This window comes from Odontesthes bonariensis, chromosome 16 (assembly GCF_027942865.1).
Source record: "Odontesthes bonariensis isolate fOdoBon6 chromosome 16, fOdoBon6.hap1, whole genome shotgun sequence".
Lineage (NCBI taxonomy): Eukaryota > Metazoa > Chordata > Actinopteri > Atheriniformes > Atherinopsidae > Odontesthes > Odontesthes bonariensis.
In genome coordinates, this window is record NC_134521.1 from 15,194,317 (window position 1) to 15,206,467 (window position 12,151).

The 12,151-nt window shown below is 39.8% G+C and overlaps 1 protein-coding gene across 2 annotated transcripts in view; it reads left to right on the top strand.

The window, feature by feature from the left end:
- specc1 (sperm antigen with calponin homology and coiled-coil domains 1) overlaps positions 1-12,151 on the top strand; it is a 70,258-nt gene that overhangs the window by 5,686 nt on the left and 52,421 nt on the right. Inside the window, exons 1-3 of one of the 2 annotated variants that reach the window (XM_075486362.1) lie at positions 3,615-3,728; positions 8,116-8,294; positions 8,403-8,538. In XM_075486362.1, the coding sequence (XP_075342477.1) occupies positions 8,139-8,294; positions 8,403-8,538 (292 nt within the window). In that variant the 5' untranslated portion in view covers positions 3,615-3,728; positions 8,116-8,138. Of the gene's footprint in view, positions 1-3,614; positions 3,729-8,115; positions 8,295-8,402; positions 8,539-12,151 lie in introns of those variants that run through there. The other variant, XM_075486361.1, reaches the window with a different exon arrangement.

The window sequence follows — 12,151 nt, forward strand, 5'->3', positions numbered from 1 at the left end:
AGATGCGCCAAAACTGCAGACGAGGTCTAGCTTAATGCATTAATGCTTTAATACGTTTCCATTTATGCATTTAGCAGATGCTTTCATCCAAAGCGACTTGCAAGGAAAAAGGAGAATTAACAATCGAGTCTGTTTTTAAAGAACAATTTACAATAAACAATTGTGCATGTTAGCAAACAAAATAGTTTTTCACATAAATCACCCACTGCAATTCCTTTGTCTGAAATTGTAATTGTTACTTTTGAAGTGTTGTGTATTGATCAGCTGCAACAAATAAAACCACTGACAGTTAAAGTAAGAAACTATGATTATCTCTAATTGTACATATTAGGTAGCAAACAAAACGAGTCAAAAAAAGTGCCCTGGCCTGATGAATCATGTTTCCTTTTACAAAATGTGAACAAATAGGTGGGCACAGGCAGTGTGATGCTATGAGCAATGTTCTGCCGGGAAGCCTTGGTCCAGGAATTCATGGTATTTTGACACATACCACCTTGTACCGAAGCATTGTCGTAGGCTACATACACTCCTTCGTTTCAACACAGTTCCCTTAGAGCAATAGCATAAGTCGGCCAGAAAATGTGCCCCACCACACGACAAAAACTCCTCAGGAATGCTTTGAGGGACATGAGAAAGAGTTTCAAGCTGTTTATTCCCCTGGTCTCATTTCAGTCAAGAATCTGTGGTATAGAGTGGAGAAATAACCCAGTTGTTGCTACTTCCAGGATTTACAGAAAGCACCTTTATGTCTGAAACCACAGAACACGGTGGCTTACGGGGGACATGCACAATGTTGGTAGGGGTTTCGATTTTGTGGTTCATCTGTTCATAGCTTTAGTGCAGATGGTCATTTGGCGCAGCTGCTGTTATGGTAATGTGATATCAGTAGTAGCAGTAGCAGCACCGGCAGAGGACACAGACAAAGTAGTCGATGTTTTCATTTGTAAGAAGCTGATTTTAAGCACACTAGATACACGCAGCCATTTTCCAATATTACACATCATTATAGCTATGTATACAAGATCTGTGTCTCATTTAGACTGAAACTACTAATTCATTTGCATCTGTCATAAGTCCATCTTAGAATATCACAGCTTCACATATGTAGAGCAGAGAGCGGCCTCTTGTAATTCACACACAGCATGAAGCTGGTATGTCTTGGTTTATATAAACATCATAAATTGAAATACAGTTTTATCAGGAACAACGGAATTTTAGCCTTTTTTAATTTCTTGCTTGGCTTTTGTCTTTCTTCAGACCTTTTAGAGATGTCACAGTCACTGAGTATTACCCTGTGATTGTGGCAACTTTCGAGCATTTCTCTAAGTCTGTTAATAGTACTGGATCACATTCTCTGCACCTTGATATTGTTGTTTGAAAGCATGATACGTTTGTCTACAGTTGTTTCAGCTTTTGCATGCTCAACAATCATTGACAAAGCTCTTATTTTTAGACACACACTCATTTTCATATCCCCTGAACACAGTTGGGTCTGTGCTGAGAGTCTGACTCAGTGACCCTTCCTGTGGACAGAAGGAGGAAAAAGGAAGACACTGAGAGGCAGGCAGCTGTATGAGCCATATGAGCTTCAACATGCTTGTTGTGGTCCAATCCACTCAGCCTCTTGTATCATGCAGTGACAGGAATTCCCTGAGTCCAGCCACATGGCTTAATTTTCCATCATTATTTATTAATGCTTGCACAGTTTTGTGCAATGCGTTACCCGCCTCCTGTTTTCTAATTCATAGTTTCTCTATGAATTAAGGGGCCACTTTTTGATTTCTGCAGCAGGTTTCAACCATTAACTCTCTATATAGAGAGAGTCATTGGGGTGCGTCTGCGGTTCCTCCAAAGTTCCACATTGGACCCACTGAACAGTATTTTTGTTTTAACGACAAAATCCCATTTGCCAATGTTAAGTGCCGGCATATCCTGTTTGTGATACTCTACAATAGTAGATAAAAAGCATCAGCTGGTGTCAAATTGTTTTTAGGAATATGTAAAAGGAAATCTACAGATAAATCAGGAGTTTCTTTTTTTTGTAGAGAAACCTGGCAGCTCAACTCTGAGGATGGCAGTATCGACCAGTCACTTAGTAAGCGGATTGTGTTCATTTACTGTGAAACATTATACAGAAATTCATGCTCCCCTAGAGGATGAAGCCTACTGACTTTGGCCAGGGAAGTCCTAATCAATAACGCCTTAACATTTAAAGACCACCAGCAGGTCATGGGTCACGTGTCTGAATATCTGAATTTCTTCAGATGGCCACAGAATTTGCACGAATTTGGACGTGGCGATGAAGTAGTCCACTTCTTCATGTGATTTTTAAATAAAGTAAACTGAGTCCTGGGTCAGTATTTTAGTATAAATATTACTCCCATCAGATTTGTTGGTTCAGTGCTGCACAAAAGGCAGACATGAATACAAAACAAAGTCAGCATTGTTAGCTACGTCCATACAGATGAGCTTAGAGTTGTTAAACTTGTCTTTATAGAGGCAATTCTAACTGCACTAAGAAAAACAACAGTATCATATGTGATGATAGTGTAATTAATTGTTACCACACAGAAACATGTGACAACTGACAGTTTACGTTCAGATGAATGACGCTATGTTTTGACACAATTTAAGCAGGCTGCAATCAAGGAAGTCAAGTGCTCAGTCATCACAGAACCAGTGTGGTTGAAAGCAAATAGCTCATGTCAAATCGCACAGAAAATCCGTATCTGCAGCTGTGTCCAAGGATGTATGTGTTGTCCACAAAGTGAGTCTTTGATCTCTCTGACTCAGTTCTTTGCAGCACAATTTTGAAAGACAGTTTCTGTGGTTGTGAAGGGGCGCGGTCTCACTGAGTTCCTCAGTTAACCACTTGCCACAAACTGTAGCCGGTTTAATCCCAGCCCAGTGTGCAGTACACTTTCTACCCACATGCTCTAGAGCCCTGGCATGCTGTATGTTGTGGGATCAAAATGAGACCAGTATGGGAGAGCATGAAATTCTGACTGCCAACCCGTCCACAAACGAGCCGCCCTTTACAGTGTTTCTGAGACACAGAGTGGCTTTGTCAGTGTCGGTAGCCACTGTTTGTGCCCACACAGCCTGGAGATAATTTAGAAATAAAGAAATCCAAACATTGCCATAAAAAGATTAGATGATCTAAAGACACAAGTCACAAACATTTCCCACAAATTTCATGGAGGCAGCGCAGGTTTAATTTAAGAACACAATGGGACTGTTGTCCCCCGTACAAACTCCTACACATGATCCCAGGTTACATCAAATTCAACGCTGAAAGTTTCAAACAATGTTTAACTCTTATTAAACTTATTATCCTTAGTCAGGTTACACATGGCCCATTTATTTCCACGTCACAGTTAAAGATCTGTCCCTCCTCCCGGTCCCTTCTCCCTTCCTTGATTTCTGGTCGTCACATGTACGGAAAACTCTTGAAAAACTGAGAGGAGAAAAACATGCCCTTGGCTGGGACCGTTTCACTCTCTTCCCCTTTGTATGAGAAGAGAGTGTGATTGGCAACAGCTCAGAGGTTGGCTGTTTGCAGTACTTCCTCATCCTAACTGCTGTATGAAAGCAGACAGCCATTGGTTCTGATTCTTCATTTTCGCCTTCCGACTCTCAAGCAATCAGCAACACACACAATATTTTCATCGCTTGTGTTGTACTGTAAGCAGAGAAAAGGCTCCAGGATGGCGCGTATCACCAGACACGTGAGTGAGCTGCAGCGCTGTCTTTCTCTTTGTTTTTTCTTGAGTGTTTTGATACCGATCTCCCATCGTCCCCTTTCTCATTACTCACTTAGTTCTCAGATTATATTAGAATGTGTTGCCATGTCTTGAGTCTATAGCTTTTATACATACAGGGACATAATTTGGACTGATAATTTGATTGATTGACGTTGGATTGGAAGAGTGAAGTCTGATAAAAGAACATCTGAAGGACTGAAAACATCTGCTGCCGATATTTCTGCCATGGATCTCACATTTCTGTCAGCTATTACACCACGACTTTTCTGAAAGGGAAATGACGAGCTGGTTTAAACTTTGCAATCCATGATCTGCGGAGGGGTAGTATTTACACTAGGTTTTACAACCCCATTTAGGCTTATGTTATGCTTACTTGTTAGAATAAGTTTGGTCAAGCTTTTTTAAAAATATCCCTGCTTACCGCAAAGCCAGACAGGAAAGAATTCTTGAGGTTTTGTAATGATGCAGGGTCACATTCAACCTAACATGACTTACATATCTATATATCTTTAGATGTAATCATCGTGGTTATGAACACACCGGATGCTTATAAGTTGCATCAGCAGCTTTGCAGCAGGCATGTTGTTTCCATGGCAATGAAATAGCTGAATTAATACTTTGAACTACCTTGTGTACGAATTGTGCTCTATAAATAAAATTGCCTTGCCTTGCCTTGCCTTAATACAGCTGCAAAGCTTTGGTTGGGCTCCTCAGTCTGTTTATTGCTTTACTCTGGAAATACTATGAAAAAGAGGGATTTGAATCAAAGTATTCTGTCATTCCTGAATGCTGTTTGCTTAATTAAACACAACTACAGGAAGGCAGCAAGTGCTGCTGACACTATTTTGCAGGACTGCAATTTCCCGCTTTGATCAAACTTGACAGATTTTTTTTTTTACACCGACAGGATGCTGATTGTTAATCATATAAAGTTCCTAGTGACAGTATGATAATCTGCTCCATATTCTACCCAGACACTCATAGAGTGAGCATTCTGAGTGGAGCTGCTCCTGACTTTAAGGTCAGAATGGTCATGATTGCTTCATTTGATTTCTCTCCTCGATTTGTGGTTGACACAAGCTGTGCTGGGCAACTTGCATATTTCTGTGTTGAATGTGTATGTTCAAGAAACCATTTCCTGTGCATCTTTTAAATATGTTCAATAGTTGTGGGTGTGAATATAGTGATGAGGCGTAGATGCCTCTGCATGCCAATCTTTGCTGATGTTGAGAATGCTTGTTTTAATAACTACACCAATATGTGTAAGTGGTTATTGAAGTATATTTACAGAAATTTGTTTGGGGGACATCAACATATGAATGGTTTTAAATCGGAAACCGATCTAATTTGGTGTCCTATTAACACTGTGGATCAGCGTTGACCTTTTAATGAAAGTACAGTCCCTTTTCCAGTCAAATGATGGATTAAAAACTGTTTCCTCTGGGTCACAAATGATAACTGCTGTCGGTTGGTCTGGCTTCTGGTGCCCTTTCCTTATCTCTTCTCAGCAGTTCAGTCCAGCAGCAACGGTTGGAGAATTTTTCAGAACCTCCTCCACCTCTCCCATAGTCCCATAGTCTGCCCTAACATTCAACTCTATATTTTTGGAAGCATTTAAGGCAAATTACTATCTATTACTTATTGCTGAGCTACAAATTATGTTCCACGTTTTCTAATGTTAGTATTATATTTTAACAATGTTTAGCTTTTTTATTTTTTTACCAGGCAGTCCCAATGTCATCATCGTACATGTGTGTGTTTTTCTTGGATTATGCAAGCTATAGTGTGTTCAAAGTCAGTGAATTTCTGCCATCTTTGTTAGCTGAATTGCTTTTACAGAGATTTACTTCGTCACATGTTACATCTGTCTAAACTTTTGGCTTGATCTTGATGAAGATGCAGCCCCAGCTGTCTCTCTCTCAAAGACATTCAGGTTTCACAACTAGGCCATTTGGAAATATGTAGGACACAGTTTTGGCTCTTGAGAATCGTATCTGCAGAGGGACGTGGTGTGGTTGTGTTTGCAGAGTTTAGTTCTGCGGTGGCCATGGAAGTTGAAACCAAAGTGCACGTACAATCCTCTTTTTAAATCAAACTTGCTTGATTTTATTTCTTCCATAAAATGTTTGGTTGTTGCTAATTTCCTAATTTATTTAATTAATTTTTTTTCATTTTGACCTCACTTCTTCCTTTTGCCTACACTGACATCAGCACATGTTGGGAAGAAGGTCATACTTGTCCTGGGTAGTTTGTTGTGCCATGGCCATGTAAAATGATCTGAGGTGAGACATCACAGCTGAGATGTTAGACACATAGGCCAGGCAGGAGTTAGTCATAGGATATTGCCTCGAGAGGCCTTTGGTATCATATGATGGGCCAGAAGTGAAACACATGCCCTCATACAAACAAAATAGAGTGCACACAACGTGTTCCTAATCAGATAAGGCTTAGTCCTAACCCACAAGTCTTCTCTAATAGAAGTGAAGTGTGAAATGAAAATCAATTTCTTCTGGAAGCTCCATTTCATTGATGTGGATCCTGTCCTCTTTCTTGTTATTGCCCACACTGCTAATATTACCCATGATAACATTAGCTGTAAGTCTTCTAACTGCTGGTTACTGCTGCATCAATTATTATTATTATTATTGTTATTATTATTTATCCTGCTCCTACAGCATAGCAACAATCACTGCAACACAAGATACTGAGTACAGAGATTCTGAATTCTGAAGATTTATAGGTACTGGGCGTTGTTACAGTTCTTAGTAGTACATGTCCAAACCTCTGTTCTTCCCCAACATTGTGTACAATAAGATGGAAATAGTCATCTGGTATCATTAATCAAGCTGATGTGTAAATGTCCTTAAATATAATACTTCAAGGTGCTGGCTCCAAAATGTATCTGGCCCCAGTAGGCGAAGTGTCAACTCGCTCATGAAATATTAAGCCAATATTTTTTCTCATATCTATTATGTTATCATTAGCTGGATCCACTCTTCGGGATCACTGAGGTGGTGGTCGTTTAGAAAATGATTCCTTAATTGAGTAATAAGTAGGCGCCAGGTTTCCACTTCTACTCTCCAGCTCCTCCCTCAACTCCGGTCTCTTCTGACTCCAAAAGACAAAGATAGTGAACACTAAATGCTGAACTTGGATTGATTCGTTTTCATGCTTGCAGAGACTAGAAGGTATCCTCATTAACAGTCCAATGTCTCTCAGGTGCACAGGAGATCCCGTTGTCACAGCCAGGATCAATGGGTTAGCTAGTCCTCTGGGAGCTGCAGAGCTCTTTACCAGTAGACACTGTCCTGGATTAAGTGCACTCCTACCTCCTTCTGTTTCCCTGTTGCTGCTTTTTGCCAAGACTAGTGTTTTTCCCCCTGGACATCAAATGCAAGCCTTTAACAGTCTCCCTGACCACATCCTGTTTGAGCTAGAAAAACAAACCCTACATTGTACTTGGTGCTTTTTAGCCATATTCGTTATAGAAAGATGTCAGGCATGGCTCTAGCCATCTGTATACCTCCTTCTAGATGTGTGGAGATAATAGTCTGAGCCTCTGGGTTGAGCAAATTAGATAAGAAACTTTGTTCTTTCTCCTCCCTCATGCAGGAAGTGGTTCAATGGTGTTGCTTCTGGCGTGACCTAAGCTGACCCCACAGTGGCTCCTAGCTTGTGTATTTTGGAACAGCAGTAAATACCACCAGACGGTGCTAATACAGTATAGTTTTATTAACCTGAAGCAAATGTGCTGCCTCGTCTTAATTGCTTCCTTTTAGGTTTTATGCAGCTTTGGTGATAAGGAGCAAAATATAATGTTGACCCATATTCATAGCTAGAGTTGCTGAAAACATTTTGGTTTTGTTGTCTCATTATTGCTTAAAATATTTAAACGTCAGTGCTACATCCCACTGTGGGATACTGGGGTTAAAGATTCAAAATTCAAGAGATATATTGTCACATGCAAGGATAAAAAGAATAGTGTTTTTGTTTTGTCCCTTACACCTGTCACGCATGAAGAGGGGGAAACAAAAGAAAAATACTGTAAAAGAGCTGTAAAAAAATAGAAGTTTATAAGAAAAGAAGTAGTCCTGATTTGTTTGAAGTGCACTGTGCTTTGTGCAACTGTCTGTGGGAGTGGGGGGGTGATTGGTGTTCGAGAGGGAGCAAACCAAACATGTCAGCCACGGTGGGCGCCATGATGAAAACCTTCAGCCTTCAGTTAGACGGTCCTGAGCACCTTTTTGCAAAAGACGTCTATCTATTTCAGTGCTTATATGGACACATAAAAGCTATTATTTCAAGAGAAAATAACACTTTTAAAGTAAAATTCTCTCTATGCTCTTCTCAGGGGTAGTTTGTTAAAACACAGCCATGCTTAAAGCGGGCGCCACTAAGGTGGGGCTGCCCAAGCCAGGACTCCAGGAGCGGGGAAGGCAGACCTCCCTGGCTTCCTCTTCATCCACCTCCACAGCCATGAAGACCTCCAGATCCTCCAACATGTTACCGCCAGACCAACGCCTCAGCAGGGTGAGTAACTCTGTTATGACCATTTACCGACACAGTGATAACCTTCGCACTGACTTTGGATAAAAAATGTTCGTAAATTGTTGGCACTAAGAGCAGATGTGTTTCCAGCTGAAAAGAGCCAGCAGTGATGATGCCTTGACCAAACCTGTACTGGGAGCTGCTGCCTCTGGCTCCCGGATGAGGAAGACTGTGACTACTGGAGCCATTTCAGATCTTGCTGAAGCTCGCCCTCGCAGCCTATCAGGTAGGAGACCTCAGTCCTTCACAGATGGTTTAAATAACTAATTTTGATTAAAAAATAAGTCTGGAAGTGGTCCATATTAGTTAGTTGTTTAACTGACTAGGTACAGCCACTAGATGGCCACAGTGCACCTCTAAAGTTTCTGTCTGAGCTTACTGTACTGGTACTGGTCGTGACAAGCAGCCTGAAAAATGCCTCCATATACCCTTTTTCTTTTTGTTTCTAATTTATCCTGCGTATGCTGAGGTTGTTGAAGATTGAGGTTCTTGAGGTTTTGGTCCAAAACCTAAATACTGATCTCATTCACAGCTTCTGAACACCAGGGTATGCTGTTCAGTCATTTTCAATTTAATCTAGTTATTTATTTAGTTCATGAAATTTCAGCATCATTATTTTATTGGCTGGTTTTGGTTGTTAATGTGTGGGTCTATAAATGCACATTAAGTGTAGATGTTTGTTCGAGGTATGATTGGATTTAGTTATGAGTTAATGAAGACAACAAAATCTTTGAATGATGGTGGATCACTCTTTATTGTGATGCAGTGTGGAATGTAGCATTACCTACTTTACTGAAGATGTGAAAGGCAGTCTTGACATTTCATAAATATGAACTTAACATGAATGAAAATTAATCTGAATGTCTTTCAGTAATACTTTCTATTTACCTGCTGATTTTTTTTATGATTAAATCACTCACAGTAATTGTGTTGTTTTCTCTAACTGAATGACTTTAATCAGCTTTTTAGGTCAATAAAATGCTGTATATTATGAAAAATGTGCCACGTTGTGATAAGCAATTCTTTATAATGTTTATATAGATGGAAGTTGATTACATCAACTTATATGTTGGCACAGTGCTTTGTGTTAGCAAGGTGGATAAACAGACCATAAAGCAAAACATGTATTACATGTAGGAAAATCATGGCGGCTGAAAATGGCAGGGATTTGTTTGCAGAAAGGAATGTTGTTCACAACACACTCCTCAAATATCCTATGTGTGGTACATAGCTGTTTGTTTGTGTTGGCACAGTGCGTGTAGACGCTCTTGCTCTTGTGAGTTTCTTCTTCAAAGAATTCTTGTGTTGAAGCGAAGATAATTGAATTCTGCATGACAAAAGACTCAGAAATTGCAGCCAAGTTAAGCTTTCGGTTCTTTCAAAACATGATCAGCTTCCACTGGATCGAGATCTAATTAACCAAGGTTTAGTTTTCACACCCAAGGACAAGAGCGATTCCCCACTTTGTGCAATTCCCGATTAATTAATTACTCTTCACATTTTCCTTCTGGCCTAGTTTTGCAAGGAAGCTTCTGGTTAACTAACCAAAGTTAAGGACCTAAGAACACCTTCCTTTAAATGAGGCAGAGTTAGCTGCATTTTGTGCTCTGGAGTGTGTTTGGTTTGCATTCTGTTGTTTGTAGTTTAGCATCACTGCATTAGGAAAACAATTATCCTCCCTGAAAGGAAAAAGAAAAGTGGTCTTTTGCCTCTGAGCTTGCAGACTAGATGATATCCTCAAAATAAGTTTATCAGCTATATTTGTGGTTTTATCTCATCAAAAACATTTGATCTTTAATTTAAAGATTTAATTTAGTCTTCTGTCAGTCACTTAACATTTAAAAATACACAGTTCTTAAGAATATGCTGTAATATATACAGTACTCCTGAGCATATTCTAACCCCGGAAACAGTTGTTGGACAATTATAAAGGATGGATGCTCTTTGGTTTGTGATTTCCCCCTCAGGCCAAGTGTGTTGTTCTGCACCTGGCATGGGACACCAAGTGCAAAGACATCAGTGCACATCTAGACATATGAAGTCAGACAGTGAGTGGATATGTCGAGCAGGTCTCAAAAAGCAAGCTAACCGGTGCGCGGAAAATCTAATCTGACACTTGAAAGAATGGTAATCGTTAATCGTGTGTGAAAGGTTCGACAGTCAAGTAGCTTCCTGATTTCAATACGAAGTGAGAGAGCCTGTAATGTCCACACAGGGGGAAATGACATGATTAGAATATAGATTGGGGTGGTGCTCTCTGGTATTTTGGGCTCTTTGAGATGTAACGCTCTGAAATGCTGCGAGTGTTTTCTGTTGTTGATGTAAAGGGCAGAAAACATCTTTCCGAAAAAGATTAACTTTTTGTTAAAGTGAAAGTTAATAAAAAAATATTGTTGTGACAGTTTTGGATCCAAATGTTGATGCGATATTGATTTGGTTTTCTTCAGAGATATTGTCACTATCAGGATGCTTGCAAACATATCCCAGTGGATGTGTGACACTGCACACTGACCTGAAGCCGCCGTGGCTCTTTGGGCTATTTTATAGTGGTCGTGGTATGACTATCTTTATTGAGTGGTAAAATTACACTCTTGATGCATGGAGTAGAAAGTAAGTTCCAGCAATCCACCATCATTTGTTAACCAATGTTATATGTTATAAGTGAGGAATAAAGATCGCATGCAAATGTTGCATCATTTTTTTTCTTAGGAACTGTTGGATGGACCTGAGATATTGTTCATACATGGAAATAATGAATGACTGAAGGATGACTGGCGTACTAATAAATGTAGTTATTAGGATTTTTAAAAATTGTAGTGGCAAATTCTGTTTTAGTGCAACACTGATCTGTGGTTCCCTCTTTCCGTAGATGAAAGTACCGTTGGGTATATGCTGATGTTTAATCTAATTCTCCTCGTCATTTCCAAACCAGCTGTGTGTTTATGGTTGATCTCACTTTTTAACAGTTTAAATATGAAAAAAAAAAACACACAAACCATAGTACTTCTGAGGGCTGTAAAACAGCTAGCAAAAATTAGCACATACTTTTGGGACACACACACACACACACACAGAAAGAAATCTGACCCCACCCTTGCCTGCCCTCACAGCAGGCTGTATTAATAGTCAAAACTGTTATTTTTGCTAATGGAGGGTTGTTCCCATCGCTTTTTACCAACTCTGTCATGCTGTCGGACAACGGGTTAAAACCTAGCCTCAACTTGATTTTTTATTTATAACACTTCATCAATAATTCAGTAAAGCTTTTACTGAGGGAGGGGTCCCTGTGAAGCGTGCAAGGAGAAGAGACAGAGGGAAATAAAAGTTCCCTGTTCTGTAAATAACAAGCTGGAAGGGATTACTCCAGGGTACAACTGTATAAATGGGTTCTTCGTTGGTGTAATTTGCATCTCACTGAATGTCTGAAGTATGTTTTTTTTCTATTACATGAGGAGTCTTACTATTCAAATTGCTCAGCTCTAGCATTTAGTCGCCTCTGCTGATATGAAACAGCAAAGACAGTTGAATTTTTTCTGGGACCTAAAAGTTTGTGGAACAAGTATAGCCTTGCTGCTCTCTAGCCTCGGTACATCGGTGTATTTCACGTTCAACTGTGTTTTTCATGGCATCAAGTCACTTTTTTTTATCTTGAAGTCAGGTTAACAAAATAATGAAAAAAAAGAGAGAGAATTTAAAAAACACATGTATCTGCCAGTTGTACTTTATTTTTGCTGGAAGGCATCAGTCTGCAGAGTGAAATGTGCTGGTTTTCAGTCCTACTTGGTTAAAAGAGCCGTGGAATACTATCATGAAAGCATAGAGAGAGAATTTGCCTCTGG